The 18,365-nt window shown below is 44.2% G+C and overlaps 1 protein-coding gene across 2 annotated transcripts in view; it reads left to right on the forward strand.

Annotated features, from left to right (window-relative positions):
* ABCC4 (ATP binding cassette subfamily C member 4 (PEL blood group)) overlaps positions 1-6,478 on the forward strand; it is a 410,039-nt gene extending 403,561 nt beyond the window's left edge. For both annotated transcript variants that reach the window (XM_075336755.1, XM_075336756.1), the window contains one exon: positions 5,092-6,478. In XM_075336755.1, coding sequence (XP_075192870.1) covers positions 5,092-5,181 — 90 coding nt within the window. In that variant the 3' untranslated portion in view covers positions 5,182-6,478. The remainder of the gene's footprint in view (positions 1-5,091) is intronic.
* The last annotated feature ends 11,887 nt before the right edge of the window (positions 6,479-18,365 follow it).

Here is an 18,365-nt window from a genome sequence, read left to right on the forward strand (position 1 = left end):
TATATATATATAGATGTTGTTGTGTGTAGTTACCAAGTGTTTGTGTAGGGCGCTGTACATGTTCTGGGTGTTGTCTGGGTGTGACGGGGGGTGTGAGCGGTGTTGTATGTGTGTTGCGTGTGTTGCGTTGTTTGTGGAGCGCTGTGTGTCTGTAGCGTTGTGTGTGTGTGTTGCGCGGTTTGTGTGTGTGTGGTGTGTTTTGGGGGGAGGTATGTTTTGTGCAATGTGTGTGTTGTGCGGTATGTGCGTATATTTGTGTGTGCAGCGTTGTCTGTGTGTGTGGGTGTCTGTGTAGGGCAGTTGTTTGTGGTTCCCAGTGTGTGTGTGTGTGTGTTGTGCAGTGCGCGCGCGTGTGTGTGTGTGTGTGTGTGTGTGTGTGTTGGGGGGAGGTGCGCACTCCCAAACGTGCTCCATCCCCCATGCAGCGCACTCCCCATCGTGCTCCATCCCCTATGCTGCGCACCCCCCATCGTGCTCCATCTCCCATGCTGCGCACTCCCAAACGTGCTCCATCCGCCATGCTGCGCACTCCCAAACGTGCTCCATCCGCCATGCTGCGCACTCCCAAACGTGCTCCATCCGCCATACTCCGCACTCCCCATCGTGCTCCATCCCCGATGCTGCGCACCCCCCCATCATGCTCCATCCCCGATGCTGCGCACCCCCCCATCGTGCTCCATCCCCCATGCTGCACCAGCATCAGCCTCTCTGCCCCCAGCATCAGCTTCTCTGCCCCCAGCATCAGCCTCTCTCCTCCCAGCATCAGCCTCTCTCCTCCCAGCATCAGCCTCTCTCCTCCCAGCATCAGCCTCTCTCATCCTAGCATCAGCCTCTCTCCTCCCAGCATCAGCCTCTCCTCTCTGTCCCCAGCATCAGCCTCTCTCCTCCCAGCCTTCCCCAGCATCAGCCTCTCTCCTCCCAGCCTCCCTCCTCCCACCCTCCCCCAGCATCAGCCTCCCTCTCCCAGCCTCCCCCAGCATCAGCCTCCCCCAGCATCAGCCTCTCTTCTCTCAGCCTACCTCTCCCAGCCTCCCTCCTCCCAGCCTCCCTCAGCATCAGCCTCCCTCTCCCAGCCTCCCCAAGCATCAGCCTCCACCAGCATCAGCCTCTCTCCTTCCAGCCTCCCCCAGCATCAGCCTCCGCCAGCATCAGCCTCTCTCCTTCCAGGCTCCTCCAGCATCAGCCTCCCTCTCCCAGCCTTCTCCAGGATCAGCCTCTCTCCTCCCAGCCTCCGTCCTCCCAGCCTTCCCCAGCATCAGCTTTCCCCTCCCAGCCTCCCTCAGCATCAGCCTTCCCCAGCATCAGCCTCTCTCCTCCCAGCCTCAGCCTCTCTCCTTCCAGCCTCCCCCAGCATCAGCCTCTCTCCTTCCAGCCTCCCTCAGCATCATCCTCCCCTTCCCAGCCTTCCCCAGGATCAGCCTCTCTCCTCCCAGCCTCCTTCCTCCCAGCCTCCCCCTCCCAGCCTCCCTCAGCATCAGCCTTCCGCTCCCAGTCTCCCCCAGCATCAGCCTCCACCAGCATCAGCCTCTCTCCTTTCAGCCTCCCCCAGCATCAGCCTCTCTCCTTTCAGCCTCCCCCAGCATCAGCCTCTCTCCTTCCAGCCTCCTTCAGCATCAGCCTCCCGTTCCCAGCCTTCCCCAGGATCAGCCTCTCTCCTCCCAGCCTCCTTCCTCCCAGCCTCCCCCTCCCAGCCTCCCTCAGCATCAGCCTTCCCCTCCCAGTCTCCCCCAGCATCAGCCTCCCCAAGCATCAGCCTCCACCAGCATCAGCCTCTCTCCTTCCAGCCTCCCCCAGCATCAGCCTCCCCAAGCATCAGCCTCCACCAGCATCAGCCTCCCTCGTCCCAGCCTCCCCCAGCATCAGCCTCCCCAAGCATCAGCCTCCACCAGCATCAGCCTCCCTCGTCCCAGCCTCCCCCAGCATCAGCCTCCCCCTCCCAGCCTCCCCCAGCATCAGCCTCTCTCCTCCCAGCATCAGCCTCTCTCCTCCCAGCATCAGCCTCTCTCATCCCAGCATCAGCCTCTCTCCTCCCAGCATCAGCCTCTCCTCTCTGTCCCCAGCATCAGCCTCTCTCCTCCCAGCCTTCCCCAGCATCAGCCTCTCTCCTCCCAGCCTCCCCCAGCATCAGCCTCCCCCAGCATCAGCCTCTCTCCTTCCAGCCTCCCCCAGCATCAGCCTCCCTCTCCCAGCCTTCCCCAGGATCAGCCTCTCTCCTCCCAGCCTCCGTCATCCCAGCCTTCCCCAGCATCAGCTTTCCCCTCCCAGCCTCCCTCAGCATCAGCCTTCCCCAGCATCAGCCTCTCTCCTCCCAGCCTCAGCCTCTCTCCTTTTCAGCCTCCCCCAGCATCAGCCTCTCTCCTTCCAGCCTCCCTCAGCATCAGCCTCCCCTTCCCAGCCTTCCCCAGGATCAGCCTCTCTCCTCCCAGCCTCCTTCCTCCCAGCCTCCCCCTCCCAGCCTCCTTCAGCATCAGCCTTCCCCTCCTAGTCTCCCCCAGCATCAGCCTCCCCCTCCCAGCCTTCCCCATGATCAGCCTCTCTGCTCCCAGCCTCCTCCAGCACGCCGTGCTCCTCTGCCAACACTCACACACCCGATCGCATCCACTCACACACACCCGATCGCATCCACTCACACACACCCGATCGCATCCACTCACACACACCCGATCGCATCCACTCACACACACCCGATCGCATCCACTCACAAACACCCGATCGCATCCACTCACACACACCCGATCGCATACACTCACACACACAGACACTGACGATATCGCACATACGCGCTCACAGTCACAACATCCGGAGATACCACATGCTTCAGGCCATGTGATCCTCCGTCAGGTCCTGGAAGGTCACATCGAGGGCGAGAAGCAAGCGATATCGCCGGATGCTGTGAGTGTGTGGATGCGATGTGAGGTGTGTGTGAGGTGTGTGTGAGGTGTGTGTGAGAGTGAGTGTGATCTGATGTGTGTGTGTATGTTTGTGTGTGTGCTGTTATGTGCGCAGGACCTTGATGCGCTTGTAACCATGGGGGGTGGAGGGGGGGGGGGAGTACAGTAGTCACCTCCGTGACAGCCGTGTCAGTTTGGGGAATGCGCGGGGGGAGGGAGGGGGCGGGGCCAGAGCTAGCGTGCATTGCGTGAGGGGGGCGGGGCGTGGCGTGGCCGAATTGCCAATGCCTGCAGGGTGGCGAGGCGAGAGGCCAATCTGTGGGGGGGGCGGAGCCTGGGCGAGCGGCTGGCCAATCCGTGTGGGGGCGCAGCCTGGGCGAGCGGCCAATCCGTGTGGGGGGGCGGGGCCATGGCGAGCCCAGCGGCCAATCAGCTTTGTGTCACCGTAAGGACACAATTTTGGAGCATGACAGACAGACAGACAGACAGAATAAGGCAATTATATATATATATATATATATATATATATATATATATATAGATATATCATTTCACCTGCAGCACATGTCATATAGATCAGTTGAAAATTAAGAAAATGTACAAAAAAACGTTTACAGGTTTATGTGTAGGGAAATATATTCCTTATTGAGGCGTAAAGAAAGAAATCCAAAATGTCCATTGCCTTTGATGCTCCCATATGAGTATTCCTTTTCCACTATAGAAAGTAATACCAAATGGTAAGTTACGCCGTGCTCGTCACAGTAGAAATGACCCTTTTTCCCGGTAAAATCCTGCCTCCGTATCTTGTCATGCTCCGAATGACTCAGTGGACGAACTGCATGTATAGTATTATTGTCAGTTCTTCGGTGAATGAATACATGTGTATATCCTCGCAGTTCAAGCAAGTGAATATTAAATTGACTTTTCAGCCCTGGAGCTAAATAGCAGGGTCGCCCTGCAATGCATCTCAATTCTGGCCATGTTTAATGCATTATGCAAGCTTTAGGCAAAACTAGACCGCGGAGTTTAGTTGCTCCGTAGTGAGGCCATTTCTATCTCTATTCAGCAGCCTCGAATGTAAACTTTAAAGGACACAGAGAAATCATATTAGACCATGGACGAAAAGCTTATTATTGTCAAACAAACATCAGTTTATGGCACTTGTGCTATATGTATATTGTAAACACATTTCCAAGACGCTGTACATTTATTTTTGGCCCAACTCGTGACAGATGTCAGCGTTTGAAGATTGCATTTGCTTTTTGAAAGGCGCGAACAAAACTTTTCACATTCATCGGTGAAGGAAAAAAAATTGCATTTGAAGTCCCTTTTCTCCAACATACACAGTGGCAGATAAGAGCACACAAGTCTTGACATTATTTCATTTTGTTATGCGCATCTGTCAAAGAACAGAGATACCATAGAGCTCCTAAAAACTGCCGATTGTGTAACAGTGAAACTTGACAGCATTTCATTCCTTTTATATTCTGATTATACATTTATCAGGGAACCTGTATCTCTTCTAGTTCAGCTGGAAATCGCAGGGATTGAAACGCTGAAAGGCATGCTGAAAAAAAAAATATCTTCTATTACTTGGGATCATCTTACGTTTTAAAGAAGTTGCTTGGATGAGGCTTTGTCAGAGCCTTAGCCTTCCATTCCATTATTGTGGTGTACTATCCATAGATCACATTTCTATGGGCCGTGTAACTGCTTTTGGTACAAATTAAACACTCTGATATTTCAAATATATGTACCTCGAAGTTTCAATGCTTGTCAATCATAGTTTGTAAAATATAGGGATTACAAGCTGATATTAACATCCAAATCCATTGTGTTTTGGTTTTATGTGTGAAAATGAGAAACCTTTTTGCTGACGCTGGGTTCCACACGCCTTTGTCACCTTCTTTTAATTTATCTTCGTGTTTTCAGTGCTCAGAGTGACTGTCTTATCAGTATAATGTGGCCGTGGCTGCATCAATACTCAGTGGGATAACAGGCAATTCTATCATTTTGGTTTATTGGCAATTAATTCGGGCCATTGTTCAGATGATGTATTGGTGACTTTGCTGATTTCTTCAAAGATTATATTGTTTGTTTGTTTTATGTCAGACCATCGCTTTTTTGAGATTTTTTTCTTTTATTACATGCTTCGGCCAGATGATTTTACTCACTGACACAATCTATTTGTTTGTTTTAGGTTTATCTCACCAGAATTCAAGAAGCAAACAAGCCACGTACTTCCAGGGACCCATCGGAACCATTTATTATTTTCGAAACTGCTCTTTGACACTCCATGTTAAACTCTGTTCACATGTACTGTCACGGGGCAGCCTCTTCTTGCTCCCTGTTTACTGTGCCAGTTCTCTCAGTCAGTCTTTGGGCTGCCATTAAAGTGCCAGCAGTTTTGGTGCATTTCTGTCTATGGTTAGGTATTGCCATCTGAAATCATTAGACTGTAAAGTTGACATTGTGATACTGTAACTAATAGTATCAATTTTTGGCTGATGTTCTCCTTTTAATTTAAGGGGATGTTCACCGTGTCATTAGAATACTTACAGCATGGCACCTTTGCTTTTCCTTAAATGTGCTTGGCACCGTTCCCATCCGCACATGATCATCAGCGGCGTAGCCAAGTTACTGTATGCAGACCAGTGCCAACCATTCACATAGAAGTGGAAAGCCTTAGAATGCTAAATTCCATGCAAAGTTCCTTCAGTTTCACTCTTTTAATTATTTAAGCATTTTGTATAATGAAGCACATTCAAGCCAAACAGAAAAATCAAAGGTTTTGTGTATGCATCTCCTTTTAAAGAAGCACTTTGCATTTAGATAGAAATGATTATAAACATGCAGTATTGATCTATTTCTAATAAGATATGATTATACTTTTGTCTGGTATACCGACATGTAATGTTAACCAAAGCAAACAAAAAGCGGCCTTTCAGGTATCCAGGAGAGTAAATTAGGGCTCCTCAGGTAACTCCTATTATTTCTCATCAGAGCCTTTACTGACATTTTCCAACGTGCCTTGAACTCTCCTGTTATTGTTTACACTGACGTTCTCCTTCTGACTAGTATTGTTTTCTGTGATGTTGATGCCTTATCATACGAAATCCATCACTCCTTTAATGGGGTCTAAAAGTGCCGACTAGCCAACATGTTTCCATCATAATCTCTTTCACTTTCATGCTGTATTTTCAGCAACAATCAGTTAAATACTATTAATGCAATTAGTATTCATGGTTGTTAGAGTTTTCCTTCATTAATGCCAATCTGTATTCATAATAGTCTGCAATTAAGATATGCACTCGAAAGACACTAGAAAATGCGGGCATTTAATCTGTCTGAATGTCATTTATCCTTCTTTTGCGTATGTGTTTAGCAGTTGATTGTTTCCATTTGTAGCACACTACAATGGTTACATGTTGACGTTTTGGATTTGCAATAAACAAAAATGTTTTATTTTTAGGTGTAGATTTTTAAGTTATGATTTTATTTGACAAAGGGACAACCAATCTTTTTCTTAGATGTTGTATGAGTCTTTCTAAATTCTAAAAAATATATAAAATTTATTTTAAATTGTGCATAAAGTGTTGGTTTTTTTTTTAAATTATATCTTAGAAAATGGTGTCATACCTGATAGTATATTTATAACATTCACACTTAAAGAAAATAAATGGCTGTGAAATAGATACTTGGAGCTGTCCATGGTAGAGAAAAAAAGATATGGCTCACACGTCTATGATCTATGTCCGCTAAGGAAAAAAAGACTAAAAATCATGAGGATGTTAGTCCCCTTTTTTGACTAAACTATGTACTGTCCAAATTTGCAAAACACAGATGACATCACGGCAGACAGTAGCCCTGGCAATGCCGGCAGATAAAAAGAGATTTGCAGGGCTCTGGTCTGGTGGCCACAGACTACCTTTTTGGCCACTGCTGTAGAGGTCTGTGTATCATTTTGCTCAACCGATTTTGCCAAGGGTTAATTTCCCTTTGAGAGTGCTGAGTTATTAAAAAATATGCTCCAAGTAGATTACTACCTTTTATGTTTCCAAATCTTCTTACAAAACACATTGTCAAAAGTAAACCAACCCCTCGATTTAGCACTACCAGGGCATTTACACTGCAAGATAATTGAGAATGAGCATTGTTAAAAACTCTTGTTTCACAATCATCTTGCTAGATAAACAACAAATAACATAAGTGGTTCTGCACCAATAATCTAGGGGACCGAAATCGGTGAAAGGTGGACTGGGAGTATGGACTAAATATCGCAATAAGATTGTGCACAACCTCCAATTCAGAGTTCCATTTCACAAGGAAAAACATTCCAGATGGCACCAATGTGTGAAATCTTCACTGTGTAAACAAGCTGCTGATCACCCAGTGAACGACTAAAATGCTCGTTCATCAGGTGAAATGATCTTTTGTGCAGCACAAAAGATCATGGTTCTTGGTGGTGCATCATCCTAAAGAGGACTCAAGTTTCCAAGAACTATGACAGCTTATACGTACTGCATGATCTATTATTGATAAATTAGTGCATATCATTTATTATAGTCTGCATGTATAACAGGTATTCAAACTACCGTCGATCAGTAAACGTTTACTGGTCGGCGGTCGTATTCTGCCGCTGGCCGGTCCATGTGAACGGACTTTAGGTTAGTGTATTATGGACATTGAACAGAGCAGAGTTTGAGGGATGTTTAAATGGAATCTAAAAATGAAAAAAGTTTGCAACTGCTTACAGGTCTCATGAACCAGGTTGACCTTTATTTTGTAGCATCCGGTAAAGATTGTTCGATACATTTTTCTTCAAGGTGTACCTAACAGAATAACGACTAAAGAGCATAAGTGTGCGCTTGTATAGCTGGAGGCTTAAAAGACCTTGGAGTTGTTCAAATCTCTAAAGCGATGTCTGATAACACCGGTATAGGGAGGTAAATCTTACATGGATGGACCTTGAAATCGCATGCAATAATTTACATTATATGCTTCTCATATCTTTTGTAGCTTATACACATCCCTGAAAATAGTTGGGCACTTTGTTCAAAAAACCTTTGTGATCAAAAGACAAAATCTTGTAGCTTTGAAAGGCATTTCTGTTCCATTGAGAAAATACTGTCTCAGCTTGTCTTCACACAATACAAGTAATTCATCTTTTCATACTTTTATTGAGCCCTTGATTGGGCGATTCCTAGTAATTGCCAGACAGAAGGATCATAATGCAATCATCATCATTTAAAGATTAACTTATTTTTAATCTCAAAAATATATAAATTATGTCATAAACTCAAGCTTCAGTTTTGTGACTGATTTGCGATGAAGAGATCTGTTGTGTATTATCATTGTTTGGTCACGTTGATTGTTTTTATTAGGCTATTCATATATTTTAATCCCGAACAACAATAAAGTCTTTTATCTTGACCTGTATAGTGAAGAATATGTTCTTAGGGTTTGTATAATAGCCCATCATTATAATTCCACCAAACATTTTGAAGCTTATCCTATATCTGGATTACAGCATGATTGCTTTAATCCCCAAAATGTGCATTGTTCTTGCATGGGCCCTTGAGCGATGGCACAATGCAGAACATTATTACATTATATGGGATAGAATGCTTAGTACTGTGATTACATTGGTGCAGTAGAGTCTACTGTTGTTGGAACAATCTATTCAGACTGAAATTTTCAATTTTTATACTTAAAGTTTATACTAAAAATTTTAAAAGATAAACTTGTGTGAATGTATATATAGTGTAGGTATATTAATATACTCACCAATTGCTATCTTCTCTGGTTTCCATTACCTCTCTGATCCTTCACCGGGTAACATGACAACATTTCCAACTTGCTGGATCACACAGTGCTCTTTGTGTTAGCTGACATTCGTTACTACAATGTAAGCCCATGGAGTCTTGTTATAATGCTCCATAGGCTTACATTGTAAAAGACACTTGCGGTTCACAAATAGAGCCCTGTGTGAGTTGGAGATTCGACACATCAGTCATGTGACTCAGAGGGGACTGGAAAATGGAGAAAATGATGATCGGTACATATATTATTATGCCTACACTACACTACATATATAGTGTTTGAAAATGTATTCCTATCCCGTGAACTTTTCCACATTTTTTTGTGTTAGACCCACAAAGTTGAATGTATTTTATTGAGATTTTGTGATATACCAACACAAAGTAGCAGGTATTTGTCAAGTTTAAAGGAAATGATACATGGTTTTCTACATATTTTAAAAATATAAATTTGAAAATTGTGATGTGAATTTGTATTTAGCCCCATGTAGTCTGTTAGCCCTAAATAAAATCCTCTAGAAGTCACCTAATGTTACACGGAATTTTGCTTAAAACTCATTGATTGTCATGGTGGCATCAGATGCTGTTCATACTACAGATTCTGACACTCCACAAGTTGGTTTCGCTGGTGTTTCTGAGTTACACAGGCTGGCTCGGGTGTTGACCAGCTGTGTGCTCATTCCTGGTCAGAATAGTAAGAGTTAACCTCTGCTAGCCTGCTGGTTACCTCTGGGATCACACGTTGTTGGAAACCTATAACATTTGCTCCCTGCTTTTTTAAGATGGTGGAATCTCTCCACCCACGCCGGCTATAGTTTATTGCTGTATTGGTCTGTGTGCTGTTGTGTCCCAGTCCTGCTGGTGATTATATTGCTTGGTGCCTGGAGTTGTTGTGAAGTTCTCCTTTCGTCTTGTTGTTTCCTCTCTGCTCTTATCTTCCTCAATACCTCTTATTGTCTTATACCTTTGTGTGAGTGTACTGTGAGATGTTTTGTTTTCCCCTGTTTGTTTATCTCTGTTGGTTTTATTACACTCCTGTCCTGGCTCTCTTCAGCGGTAGGGTGTAGAGGGTATAAGAACATGGCTGGTCAGGAGCAGAGCCAGGAAGGCGGCTCAGATATTCTCTCATTTAGAGGTAACTCTGTGATCAGGGATAGCTAGGGTCCCCTAGCCTATGGGCCAGTCAGAAGCTCCTGTCCCCAGCTTTCTCCATAACCACCATGACACGTAATTAGTAAATTGAGTCCACTTGTGTTTAATTTATTTTCATTTTAACTAATGCTGTTCTGTGAAGGCCTCAGAATTTTGCATAGAAGAGTAAAACAGGGTTAGATTATAAAAACCAAATATATAGCCAAAGCTCTGAACATTTCACTGAGCACTGTTCAATCCATCATGCAAAATTGGAGGGAGTATGGCACAACTGCAAATGTACCACGATTTGGCCCTCCTCCGGAGCTCACATCCTATTTAAGGAGTGTACTAATTAGAGAAGGAGTCAACAGGCCCATGGTCACTCTGGGAAGCTGCAGAGATCCACAGCTAAGGTGGGAGAATCTGTTCTCATTGCAACTATTAGTCGTATACTCCACAAATCTTGCCTTTATGGAAAAGTGGCAAAAAGAAAGCCATTTTTGAAAGCAAGTCTTAAGAAGTCCATTTCCAAAACAGCATGTAAGGGGACACCGTCAGCACGTGGAAGAAGGTGCTCTCGTCAGATGAGACCAAAGTAGAACTTTTTTGGCTAAATGAAGATGGATGGAGCTATAGCCAGGGTAATCTTGGGGGAAAACCTGTTAGAGGCTACAAAAGACTTGAGACCGGGGTGTAGGTTCACCTTCCAGCAGGACAGTGACCCTAAACATGCGGTTAAGGCTTCAATGGCATGGTTTAGATCAAAGCATATTCATGTGTGTGAATGGCCCAGTCAAGGCTCAGACCTAAATCCCATTGAGAATCTGTGGCAAAACATGAAATTGCAGTTCACAGATGCTCTCCATCCAATTTCACTGTGCTAGAGCTATTTTGCAAAGAAAAATAGGCTAAGATTTCAGCCTACATAAAAACAAAAAACTGAGCCGGAGTATGAGTTAGTATACATGCAGCTTTTAAGCTCATGTTCACACTTGCCATAGGACAAAGAAAAACCAAAGACAAAAATAATATGGACATACAGTGCTGGCCAAAAGTATTGGCACCTCTGCAATTCTGTCGGATAATACTCTGTTTCTTCCTGAAAATTATTGCAATCACAAATTCTTTGGTATTATTATCTTCATTTATTTTGCTTGCAATGAAAAACCACAAAAAAGAATGAACCAAAAATCAAATCATTGATCATTTCACATAAAACTCCAAAAATGGCACGGACAAAAGTATTGGCACCCTCAGCCTAATACTTGGTTGCACAACCTTTAGCCAAAATAACTGCGAACAACCGCTTCCGGTAACCATCAATGAGTTTCTTACAATGCTCTGCTGGAATTTTAGACCATTCTTCTTTGGCAAACTGCTCCAGGTCCCTGAGATTTGAAGGGTGCCTTCTCCAAGCTGCCATTTGAGATCTCTCTGTTCTATGGGATTCAGGTCTGGACTCATTGCTGGCCACTTTAGAAGTCTCCAGTGCTTTCTCTTGAACCATTTTCTAGTGCTTTTTGAAGTGTGTTTTGGGTCATTGTCCTGCTGGAAGACCCATGACCTCTGAGGGAGACCCAGCTTTCTCACACTGGGCCCTACATTATGCTGCAAAATTTGTTGGTAGTCTTCAGACTTCATAATGCCATGCACACGGTCAAGCAGTCCAGTGCCAGAGGCAGCAAAGCAACCCCAAAACATCAGGGAACCTCCGCCATGTTTGACTGTAGGAACCATGTTCTTTTCTTTGAATGCCTATTTTTTTTCCTGTAAATTCTATGTTGATGCCTTTTCCCAAAAAGCTCTACTTTTGTCTCATCTGACCAGAGAACATTCTTCCAAAACGTTTTAGGCTTTCTCAGGTAAGTTTTGGCAAACTCCAGCCTGGCTTTTTTGGGAAAAGGCATCCACATAGAGTTTACAGGAAAAAAAGAGGCATTCAAAGAAAAGAACACGGTCCCTAAGGTCAAACATGGCGGAGGTTCCCTGATGTTTTGGGGTTGCTTTGCTGCCTCTGGCACTGGACTGCTTGACTGTGTGCATCGCATTATGAAGTCTGAAGACTACCAACAAATTTTGCAGCATAATGTAGGGCCCAGTGTGAGAAAGCTGGGTCTCCCTCAGAGGTCATGGGTTTCCAGCAGGACAATGACCCAAAACACACTACAAAAAGCACTAGAAAATCATTTGAGAGAAAGCACTGGAGACTTCTAAAGTGGCCAGCAATGAGTCCAGACCTGAATCCCATAGAACACCTATGGAGAGATCTCAAAATGGCAGTTTGGAGAAGGCACCCTTCAAATCTCAGGGACCTGGAGCAGTTTGCCAAAGAAGAATGGTCTAAAATTCCTGCAGAGCATTGTAAGAAACTCATTGATGGTTACAGGAAGCGGTTGTTCACAGTTATTTTGGCTAAAGGTTGTGCAACCAAGTATTAGGCTGAGGGTGCCAATACTTTTGTCCGTGCCATTTTTGGAGTTTTATGTGAAATGATCAATGATTTGATTTTTGGTTAATTCTTTTTTGTGGTTTTTCATTGCAAGCAAAATAAATGAAGATAATAATACCAAAAAATGTGTGATTACAATCATTTTCAGGAAGAAACAGAGTATTATCTGACAGAATTGCAGGGGTGCCAATACTTTTGGCCAGCACTGTATACCCTGCTGTAACTGAATAAAAGCATAATGCATATAAATAAACATAGGGTACTTAGTAAACACTGTTTTTGATAAAAAAAAAGCATAAAGCCATCCCACCACGACAAGGTGTACCCAGTCGGGACAGTGCTTACACTCTATAATATTAAAATCTCACCATGGGTCAAAATAGGCCTCAATGTGAATAAGGGCTGAGAGTGATTGGGTCCCAACTGGACACACAGCTATGGGAAGCATAGAATGAAATGGCCAACTACCTGAGAGGGAGGGCCACACCCTATTTGTACTAAATACAAGAGACTACAAAAAACAGAACAGTGAGCCGGAGTATGACCTATTTTGCAAAGAAAAGTAGGCTAAGATTTCAGCCTACATAAAAACAAAAAACTGAGCCGGAGTATGAGTTGGTGTTGGTATACATGCAGCTTGTAAGCTCATGTTCACACTGGCCATAAGACAAAGATTTCAGCCTCTAGAAGTGCAAAGTTTGTAGAGACACACCCCAAAAGACTTGGAGCAGTAATTTCAGCAAAATATTGAGCTGGAGTGCTGAGTACAAACGCACGTCACAATTTTCATATTTATTTTTTTTTAATATTTTGAAAACCATGTATCATTTACACTTTACAAATATTTGCTATTTATTATTGGTATATGACATAAAATCAAATAAAAAACATTTTAAGTTTGTGGGTATAAAAAAATGTGGAAAAGTTCCATGGGATTTAATAAATGAATGATATATAAGTTTGTTAGCAAAGATTTAGCGTAACTTATTTCTTCAGTAAAACCCCTGATATTTTTATGCATATGAGTCCAGTGGACTGTCATAGTCAGTGACTGACAGTTGTTTCTGCATGCACAGTCATATGCACAGTCATACAGGAAAGACTGTCAATCTCTGAATAAGACCACCCACTGGAAACAAACAAACACCAGGGATATAAATGGTTAGAATGCAAGTTATAATGAAAAGTTTCCCATAAAAATGTCTATCAATATGTCCAGCTCTTCCTGCTCTATAACGTCCTCTCTGCAGATTAGATTTTTATAATAAAATAATAACCGGTTACTTTTAATGAGTATGAGAAAAAAGGCAAACAAAGTGTATCTTCATATAAAAAACAAGTCTTTTCCATCGACTTGTTTTCGATTTATCTCCACTGTTCGATCTTTGACAGCTCTGGCTTTACAGTAGTCAAGTAAGAGGGTGGCTGCAATAGACAGAAAAACAAGCAGGTTTTAAAGAGCACTTTGCTTCTTGTTCACACCAAAGGTGCACTGGACAGTCACTTAACATATATCTAAATAAGGAACTATTTTTGGTAAACACAGCAGTGATTTTGGATACTAAGGCTAGTTTCACACTTGCGTTGTGTGAAATCCGCTGGCTCCATTGCTGCGTCGTTTTCACGCATCCGTTATTTCTGTGGTGTCAACGGAAGCAACAGATCCATTATTTCTCAGGGATCCGTTAACGGTTTCCTGTGGAAAAACGGACGGGTTGCTTCCGTTGCGTCCGTTATGCGTCCGTTAAATGGAATCCGTCAGATCCGTTTTTTGGGGTTTTTTTGGGACAGCCCAATGGGAGTGCCAGACATTTTGGAGACGTATATATATGTGTGTTCCATCCGGCCATCTGTAGAGGCTGCCAGAGAAAGAAGAGAGATGGATGTTATTACCGGGAGGATCGTCCAAGCGTACATCGATTATTCTTATCAAGCAAATGTTTTGGCGTTTTACATTGCTGAAAAGGAGTGGCAACGTAGGAGGCGTCGCCTTCGCCGCTTCTGGGTCCACCCCATCAATGATGTACGTCTATCCCGTGGCGTTTTTACAACCCTCTATTTAGAGTTAAGGAGCCATCCGGACAAGTTTTTCCAATACGTTCGAATGTCAGCGACGATGTTTGACACCTTGGTGGAGCGGGTGGAGCCTCTCATCCGTCGCAACGACACGTTTTGCCGGCTGGCAATAACTCCTGCAGAGCGTCTCATGATCACTCTCAGGTAAGGCAAACAATTGTATTGTGCTACCCATCATCTGATGTAATGGGTTTTTTTTGTGGGACCGTTAATTAATCTGTTTTATTTTTCAGATTTTTGGCCACTGGGGAGTCTTACTCTTCGTTGCATTATCAGTTCCGGGTAGGAATCTCTACTGTTTCCGTCATCGTAAGCAACACTTGCCGTGCATTATGGGATTCTATAAATGTAGAATACATTCCGCAACCAACGCAACAACTCTGGATGTCCACAGCAGCCCAGTTTTATGAAATATGTGACTTCCCCAATTGCTGCTGTGCGGTGGATGGAAAGCATGTTCGGATAGTGAAGCCAGCAAACACCGCATCCGAACACTTCAATTATAAAAAATTATTTTCCTTAGTCCTGATGGCTATTGCCGATGCCAATTATAAATTCCTGGCAGTGGACATAGGAGCCTATGGAAGAAGTAATGACTCCCAGGTTTTTAAAACCTCTACCATGGGCCGCAATCTTTATGGAGACCGATTCAGCTTCCCACCACCAAGCCCACTTTCCCAAACGTCTGGTCCACCCCTGCCTTTTGTCTGCCTTTCTGACGAGGCATTCCAATTGGACAAACACCTTCTCAAACCTTATTCAAGTCGTGTGTTGTCATACGAACAGAAAATGTTTAATTATCGTTTGAGTCGTGCACGGCGCATGGTTGAGTGCGCATTTGGCATCCTTACAGCTAAGCGGAGAGTTCTGACCACTGCCATAAATGTTAACATTGACACCGTGGATAATATCATCAAAGCCTGCGTTGTGTTACATAACTATCTGTTAACGAATAGAGTTACTCCAGTAGAAGAGGAACTGTCAAATTGTAATCTGGCAGACTACACAAACATTACCTTCTGCAGCGGTAGGGAAATAATTGCAATCCGCGACCAATTTGCTGCCTAATTTTTAACTGAAGAAGGGCGACTGGAGTGGCAGGACAGAATGATTTGATGTTTTATTTTCTTTATCCTTTTGTTTTGTGCTTTTTTTCAGTCATTCATATTTGTTATATTTCAATACTTCTACTGAGAGATTGTATTAAAATTACAATAGTGTGAGATTGTATTAAAATTACAATAGTGTATTTTCTAACACTTGATTTTTTTTTTTTTGCTACAGTTATGTAATGCAAACCACCTGTTTAAAATGTTTATAGTCATTTTCACAAAATGTGTTATTTCATTAAAAACATGAGACAATATATAAGTTGAATAAAACATAATTTTATTAAATGATAATACACGTAAAACATTTTTTTTTATAAATTAAAGTATGTGGGGTGGAGATATCGCTGGAGTTGCTTGCAGGACTGACCCCTTCAACATGCGGTGTATTCAGAGAGGATGGGGAGGGAGAAGGTTAGACAGTTGAAGAAGGTGAGGGTGTGGAAAAACAAATTGAAGTTGGTGGAAAAAATGGTGTAGCAACTGGAGATGGCTGAGGGCTTGGAGATGGCTAAGGGCTTGGAGATGGCTGAGGGCTGGGAGATGGGTGATGTACGGAAGGTGTATAGGTAGGTATGGCAAAAGATGGTTGGGTTTGGATTAAGAGGGTTGAAGAAGTAGAATGCTGGTATGGGGAATGGAGTGTAGGTGTAGAAGACAGTGATGAAGGACATGGACTTGGGACAGGCATGACATGTGGAGACAGGGAATGAAGGGATGTTTGGACAGGGTAAGTATGCTGGGAAGGGATTGTGTGCTGGGTGGGTAGTGAAGAATGGTAATAATGGGGAGGGGGCTGGTAATGGGCAGTGGGCTGCATCGGGCAGGTGTCTGAATCGGAGCAGGGGGCTGAATCGGGGCAGGGGGCTGAATCGGGGCAGGGGGCTGAATCAGGGCAGGGGGCTGCATCGGGGCAGGGGGCTGCATCGGGGCAGGGGGCGGAGGAGGTGCTGTGGGATGAGATGGTGCAGTGGTGGTAGGGGGTAGTGGATTCAGTAGCATAATAGCATTCTGGAAAGCCCTCATCACATGTATTTGCTGTTCAGACGGTAGGTTTTCCAGCTGACCGATTACTGAATGAAAATAATGCTGGCTAGGTGTTTGTCTTACAGCTGAAAGCACCTGATCCATCTTGCTGGTCAACTCCTGTAAACTATGGTTTATCAGGTTGAAGCCAGCAATAATTTGGTCAGATAATACTTTAAAAAAACTATGGATAGATGCATTCAGATGTAAGAATTCGGCGCTGCCCCTATCCTGTCCCCTCTGTTGCTGTTGCCCAGAACCTAACACGGTTCTAGTGTCGGGAGCGTCAGAGGGGTTGGATAAGGGAACACCTACTCGCTGACCAGCCTCATGTAATGAGGTCTGCCAGTATGCTGATGGGCAGGGTGGGTAAGATGGAAAAGATGGGAGTGTAGATTGTGAGGGATCAGAGGTAGAGGTGGACGGGACGGAGGGATCAGAAGTAGAGGTGGAAGGGAGGAAGGGATGAGAAGGAGAGCTGGAAGGGATGGAGAGAGCAGAAGAGGGATCACCAGACATGTTGGAGGGGTCGCCGGTACCGGTCACTTGTGGGGTCACTCCAGGAGGGTGCTGGCTGGATGCAGGCTCCAATGTGTTTGTGAATGTTCTGTTGTAGAAAGGGAAAAAAAAAAATTAAAATTGGTATATGAACTTTACAATAAAATGCTGCTGTAGACAAATTTTAATCAATTAAATACATTCCAAAATCCACACAAACCAGTTTAATTACCTTCTTGGGATCATGGTGCTTCTCAGGAACGCAAGGGCTCTGGCGTTTTTGTACTGGGAGCCCTTATGTCCTGCCGATCCACTGGCAGCCTGCATCTCCAAGTTGTAGTCCCTCCTGAAGCGATCACGTAGTGACCGCCACCGGATTGTCAGCCGTTTCACTTAAAATAAAACAGAAACACAAGGTTAACCCTTGAATAGGGAATCTGACAACGATTTGTTAAAGAGTTTACTTGCCTGCTTTGGATTTTGACCTGTCATTGAGATCCTCCCATCCATCTATTAGTTCGGAGGCAACCTGTTCCCAGAGTCGTCGGGTGATGACAGAATCAGCATGGCGGTGGTCTTGCATGTCCCACAATGGCTGCCGAGCATGGACGAGGTTGATGAGGAGATCCACGTTGATACCTGTTTAATCCTCATCAGATTCCTCATCCTGCACCCGTTGTGAAACCTGTGGAATACAGGAAAAAATATAACAACTTGATTAGTTATAATGCATTTTAGAAATCTTAAGAGCCTCTGTACTTAATATTTGTTAAAAAATAACTCACATGCTGGCGACCACCGTCACGCCCTCGACGACCCCGGGAGCCCCTGGGAGGATCTCTAACATGGACAGGCAGTGCAACCTGAAAATAGAAAAAATACATTAGGGATAGACAAAGCGATTGTTGCCTGTAACTTTTTAATCTGTCTTGTGCAGGCATGTATACTCTGCTGCATGATATGGTAATGATAGCAACTTGGGATTGGTTTTGGGGTGAGTCGGGTTTGCATGTGTGGTGTAATATGATGTGATTCGAGTGGATATACTTACATCGTGCAAGCGATCTCCACTCATTTCTCCACCCCGTCCTGCTTCTGGCACCCCCGGTTCGGCATCAGCCTCCTCCTATATGCAAATTTAACAATTAGTACAAGTTGCAGACAACCGATTACTAAACAAAAAGTACTTGAAAATTTCACCTGCACTCGCTGACGCCTTTCTGGGGGGCTGTCATCAGACGACATAGTGTTTCACTATTTTCTATTTTTGAGAAAAGAAAAAAAACATTAGAAATCAAGCTTGGGTACCACTCACCTGAATATTGGGGTTGAAAACATACTTACATGTCAGTATCAAAGCCGT

Source organism: Anomaloglossus baeobatrachus, chromosome 2 (genome assembly GCF_048569485.1).
Source record: "Anomaloglossus baeobatrachus isolate aAnoBae1 chromosome 2, aAnoBae1.hap1, whole genome shotgun sequence".
NCBI lineage: Eukaryota > Metazoa > Chordata > Amphibia > Anura > Aromobatidae > Anomaloglossus > Anomaloglossus baeobatrachus.